This window comes from Gossypium raimondii, chromosome 6, assembly GCF_025698545.1.
Source record: "Gossypium raimondii isolate GPD5lz chromosome 6, ASM2569854v1, whole genome shotgun sequence".
NCBI lineage: Eukaryota > Viridiplantae > Streptophyta > Magnoliopsida > Malvales > Malvaceae > Gossypium > Gossypium raimondii.
The window spans coordinates 40,070,499-40,076,600 of NC_068570.1; the positions used below are offsets into that span (position 1 = coordinate 40,070,499).

Sequence of the window (6,102 nt, forward strand, 5' to 3'; positions counted from 1 at the left end):
TTTTTAAAAATAGTATAAACCCCTAATTAAAAAAAATTGGCATATTTGGCTAATTTAACAAAAAAATAAAATTTAATCAATATATTATTTCAATAATAATAATATATTTAATTCTTATATAAAAATATAAATGAAATTACATTTAAATTTTTACAGAAAAAATGAAATTACATTTAAATTTTTACAGAAAAAAAAAACTGGTCAAAATTGTCATTTAAGCCCAACTCATTTCATTACTTCATTTCTTACCCTCTCACTGACAGTCTCTCAAAGCCTCGATCTAGCAGAAGAGAAGAAGAGTAGAAAGCTTGAATTCTGAAATCGTTTCAAGCCATGAGCACAACTCAACAAGGAACCCACTCCCTTGCCTTCAGGGTGATGCGGCTTTGCAAGCCTTCTTTCCACGTCGAACCTCCCTTCCGCCTTGACCCCGCCGATCTCTTCGTCGGTGAAGACATCTTTGACGACCCACTCGCTGCCGCTAACCTTCCTCCGCTCTTATCTTCCCAACTCACTAAGTCAATGGACTCCTCCGATCTGACTTACGGCAACCGATTCCTCCTCCACCATCCATCTGATGCTATGGGCTTCTCTGGCCTCCTCCTCCTCCCTCAATCCTTCGGGTCTCACTACATCCCTCTTTTCCTTTTCTTTTAAGTTCTTTAATTTCTTATTTATTAGTGTTGATTAAATTAATGTAGGGCGATTTATTTGGGAGAGACATTCTGCAGCTATATTAGCATCAATAATAACTCTAATTTTGAAGTCAGGGACATTATTATTAAGGTCAGTTTGTTTAATTTGTTACTTTTTGATGAAGTTGCCGCAATTTTTAGCTGATTTCAATTGTTTATCTGCTGCATTGATAATGTCTTTGAAACTAAAGGGAATTTTAATTTGAATTTTAAAATTGACATTTTGTCCCCTCTTTGATCGAGTTTGATTAAGCTTTTGTATTACTAGCATGAAAAATTGAAAAGGGTTAGATCATGTGCTTCTTCTTAAGCTTGTTTGAGTATCGGAAATCCCTTTTTTTCACTGTTCTTTTTAATTTATTTACTTATTTTCACGTATGTTGAGAAAAGTGGCTAACTGAGGTTTTGCCTGGGTGTTCATACAAACTTTTACGTATGTTGAGAAGTCTTTGTTTGGTTGTAGGCTGAAATTCAAACGGAGAGGCAGAGGATCCTCCTGTTGGATACATCAAAATCACCTGTTGAATCTGTACGTGCAGGCGGACGATATGATTTCATTGTGGAACATGATGTCAAGGAACTTGGAGCTCATACGTATGTAGCAGCTGGTTGGTTTTTATATTTCCTGTAATTCTTTAATTCTTTAATTATATTTCCTCTAACTTGGTCTTTATTTGTTGCGCGACAAAATTCAGGCTGGTTTGCACTGCATTGTACAATGATAATGATGGAGAAAGAAAATATCTTCCACAGTTTTTCAAGTTCGTTGTTGCGAACCCTTTATCAGTTAGGACAAAGGTACTGTCCCATGCCTCAAGAGAGAAATAAGTTAAATCTAATGTGCATGCTGGCATTTGTTGCCGTTCTTTGAGACTGTTTCTTAGTTTTAACTTTGACTTTTTCCCATTCAAAATTGTAATTTCTTTTCTATCCCTGTTGTGCAGGTCCGCACTGTCAAGGTAGGTTGAGACTTGAGTTCTCTGATGTAAGTTTATAAAGCCTAGATAATCACGCTGCTATTAGTAGATTCTTTTTACTTAATGCAAACTATAGAAATGAAAGGGCTAAAATGGCATGGAATAAATAAATTGCAAGTGATTTGTAAATGAAATTGATATAAATAAATTCCTACAACCTGAGTATTTTATCGCTCCTTCACTGAGGATTGTTCGAGGGGAGGGCAAGGCATAGGCTACCCTTCATTATGCACCTTAGCCTCTGAGTTTCCTCCTGTTGTTTTCGTTTTCTTTTGTTTTTCCTCATTTGGAGCATTAAAAGCCAAGTCAGATGTGTGTTTTTTCTGTCGCAACTTGGTTTCTGCAATATGTAAAGCTACCATCTGATGATTGGAGTGCTTCATTTGGTTTTATAGTTGTTGATCTTTGACAAGTGCTGCCAATACCAGCACCTTTGTCTTAACCTTTGTTTACGTCTGCATTGCTAGTTGTAGAAGTTGTAAATCAACTTGGGTTTTGTCCTTCTGTAATAGCTGAATTTTTCTATCTCAGGAAACTACCTATTTAGAAGCTTGCATAGAGAATCATACAAAATCAAACCTTTATATGGACCAAGTTGAGTTTGAACCAGCTCCTCATTGGAGTGCTACAGTACTAAAAGCTGATGAACTCCATCCTGCAGATAATTCATCAACTGGGTAAGTAGTGGGCATATCACATGGATGTATGATTTTGATTGCTTTTCTGTTAGAATCTTGTCCAAACAATGCTTTGAGTTATGAATTCTGATTACCTTTTTGATAATTTGACTAAAACTGTTTATCATTTAGTGGCAGAGAAATATTTAAGCCACCTATTCTTATCAGATCTGGTGGGGGAATTCACAATTACCTTTATCAACTGAAATTGGCTTCACCTGATTCTGCACAAATGAAGGTAGAGGGGACTAATATTCTTGGTAAACTTCAGATAACATGGCGTACAAATCTGGGTGAACCTGGTCGCTTGCAAACACAGCAAATTCTAGGCACTGTAAGTTAAAACAATTATAATTTTAGAAGAATAAGTTTCGTGTTCACTTTTGTGAAATCTATACTACTATACTGAAGCAAATAATTATTTTTCATTCTTTTTCCTTTTTAGGAAAAGGAAAAGAAAAACACCGTTGAATTCTCTATGTTCTATTTATTTTGCGAGTTTGAAATCTGTATAACTTTCAATACAAAAAATTAAAGAAGAACTATCAAACTCATTCTGATGGCATTTCCTCTTTTTCAGCCAATCAGTCGCAAAGAGATTGAGTTGCAAATTCTGGAGATTCCATCTCTAATCAATTTGGATAAGTCCTTTTTGGTATGTTTTACCTATGCATTTTGTTTCAAATTATGGCAATTTTTTTTAAAGAAACACTTTTCTTCCTAAGGAGAACTTAAGATCGCTGCTGTTATGTTTTTTTCTGCCTAAGGATTCTCTCTTTTCTTCTAAGTCTTCAACTTCATTTTCAAATAGTCTTTGAATCAGTTAATTGACTTAATGACCACTTGCAGGTACATCTAAATCTCACTAACCATACAGACAGAGAGTTGGGCCCATTTGAGGTCCGGCTATCACAAAATAGCGCACATGAGGAGAAGAAAGTTATGATTAATGGGCTTCAGACTATGGTAATTGATTTAATTGACTTCCAACATTACTTATTTTAGCTATTTTCTCCTAAACTATTATTACATATTTTGGAAGCATGTATACCTAAAGCTTTCCTATATCGAGAGAGGTAGACAGTGATGATAAGTGAGAAATGGTCTTGAAGTTATATTCTTAGAACTTCTTCATGAAAGGAGATTTGTGTTAGGTGGTTGCTAAAGTGATATGCCACACCACCAAATGTATTCATGAATAGTTGGCATGTTTTTTATTTTTTTAAACTCTTCATTCTTAGAGCTTCTTGATGAAGAGAAACATGTGTTTGGTGGCATCTAAAATGATCTGGTCAGTTTGGTGAGATTGGTGTATTAAAACTAAAGGTGTAATAGGAATTCAGTCTGTCTAATTATGTCATGGTAACTGAGGATCACTTGACCGATCAACACACAAAATATAGTGGTTCTTTTCTTAGATATCACAGTTTTTTTTTTGTTTTTTTCCCAAGTGAGGTGCTTCTTATGGTTATGAAGTAGTTGAATACCTCAAGCATAACTCAGATTAATTGCTTGGAATAAGTTTATTATTACTTCAGTGACATAAATAAAGATTTGTAGTATGCTTTTTCTGTTTAGCGTAGCATATAAAAATTATGATTTAAAGCAATTGTTGATACAGATTTTACACTTGTGTACAGGTATTACCACAGGTGGAAGCATTCGGTTCCACTGATTTCCATCTGGTATGTAGAAAATTTCCAGACCATTTTATTTTCAATCTGGCTGTTTTAGTTGTGGCTTCGGTCTGGACTTCAACATGCAATCATTTATTTCCAAATGGAAGATATTGCCTTGTTTGATACTTATTAATAAATTGTCGAGGGCCCAGTTGGATTTCTGTTCAGCAACTACTTGGACATAAGTTGTATTTATGTCGATGTTTTTGCTTCATTTGTAATTTACGGGTTTTACATGTGCAGAGCCTGATTGCAACTAAACTTGGAGTCCAGAGAATAACTGGAATTACAGTGTCTGACACAACAGAGAAGAAAACGTATGACCCATTGCCAGATGTGGAGGTTGTTTTCATATGCGCAGATTTTAAAACATGTTTACTTGCCATCTTCAATCGATAAATATAAGCTCTGATGCATCTTTTCACTGCATTGCAGATCTTTGTGGAGTCAGATTGATATATCAAATAGTTACCGATTGTTTCGGCTTGCTGAAGGAATCATCTCTCAACCGACCAAGCAAAAGATGCTTCGATGTGTAAGTGTCATTGGCATGAGCAGCAAGCTAATTTGTTGTGACTGTTGCCTATGTTCAAATTGCAATTGTTGCAAAGAGTGGATGGCTGTCCTCCCTCACATATGCCTGTTTTGATCTGTTCGAGGTTCAAATGCTGAGCTGCCTCATGTGTTAGAACTTAGATGATGAACTCTTCAATGTTTTCCTTTTGTCATCACATATAATTAAAGATATATTTACACTACAATGTTGTACTTGTTTAACTTGAAAGTCGAACTGCTTGTAGGTAAACAAAAGTTGTGTTTTTAAAGTGATTATTGCAATATTTTTCTGACATTACTAAACTGAAATTGGGAAAATCTTAAGTTTCATTCTATAATAAGATTTTTGTTTTGAATAGTCTCATTATAGGTTCTGATTATATATATTTTTTCAACAATGCCTAAAATTACTTAGTCTTTTCTAATTTCTAAATAAGAGGAAAATGCATTTTAATGTATTTGAATACACATTTTCTTGCATTGACAATAATGCTCAGGTCAATTGAGTCTTAATTCAATTGACATTAATAATTATTGCATTTTATTAATCATCAAGTATGCCTTTTCATGCCTATAAATATGAGTCTTGACAATAAATTAAAAGTTTTTTTATCACATTAATATTTGAAAAATAAAAAAATTTCAAAGTACAATAAATTTTAATTTTGTCAGCAAAAATCGATTTGAAAGAATCGATTTCAGCTTGAAAGAGCAGGAAACTTGTTAGTTTGGACGAAAAGCTAGGAAAAAGAAAATGTATGATAACTTGCTTCTTTACCCCTAAAATATTTGAAGGTCCGTCTCAATCATGTCAAGTTGGGTGAAAAAAAAGCGGACTTTTGCAGGCCAATATCGTGCCAATCAGACCGATTTCCAGACCATTGGGAATTAAAACGGCCCGTGGCCTGTTGAGTCCAATTGGATCAGACTGAAAAGGCTGAAGACCGATTTTCAGGCTCTGACTTGGTATTGTCAAACCGGAGCAGACTTGTTGACTTGGATTCCCACATAAACCCCCCAAGCTTTTTTCTCATTTTGTACAAGGTAAGGTTTTTTTTTTTTTTTTAAGTTTAAAATGTTAAATTAGAATTAAGTTTAATTTAATTTAATATAAATACTCCAAATTTAATACATTATTACATATTATAAAAATAGCGGCATCATTATTATGTTCTCCAACTGTTTCCAATCACACTTTCTTGTATAATGCTCAAAGGGTATAATAAAATATTTTTATAACATTGTGAATTTGTTGATAATAATTTAGATGGCCGTTAATAATTAAATTTGTTTATATAAATAAACTTGAGTAGGCATACGATAGTGTACTTAAAACACGACAAATGGGATCATCTAAATGGGAGTTGGAAACACGACAAATGCATTTAAGATTGAGGATTTTGATTTGAACCAGGACTTCATATATGCTTTGGTGGAGCGTTGAAAACCCGAGACATATACTAGGAATGCACAATTAAGGATGGACATTTTTACTTGTAAAAAATTGTAAGAAAAAAAA

The 6,102-nt window shown here is 34.1% G+C and overlaps 1 protein-coding gene across 2 annotated transcripts; it reads left to right on the forward strand.

Moving 5' to 3' along the window:
* The first annotated feature begins 234 nt into the window (after window positions 1-234).
* Window positions 235-4,892, forward strand: LOC105774014 (uncharacterized). Of its 2 annotated transcripts, none has more exons than XM_012596305.2 (12): window positions 235-623; window positions 702-786; window positions 1,159-1,289; window positions 1,391-1,493; window positions 1,640-1,654; window positions 2,204-2,349; window positions 2,488-2,683; window positions 2,930-3,004; window positions 3,199-3,315; window positions 3,990-4,034; window positions 4,272-4,370; window positions 4,464-4,892. In XM_012596305.2, exons 1-12 carry the CDS (start codon window positions 334-336, stop codon window positions 4,482-4,484), a joined length of 1,323 nt encoding a protein of 440 aa, XP_012451759.1. In that variant the 5' UTR covers window positions 235-333; the 3' UTR covers window positions 4,485-4,892. The 2 variants fall into 2 exon arrangements, with proteins under 2 accessions (XP_012451759.1, XP_012451758.1); XM_012596304.2 differs by having other exon boundaries at window positions 236-623; window positions 2,482-2,683.
* The last annotated feature ends 1,210 nt before the right edge of the window (window positions 4,893-6,102 follow it).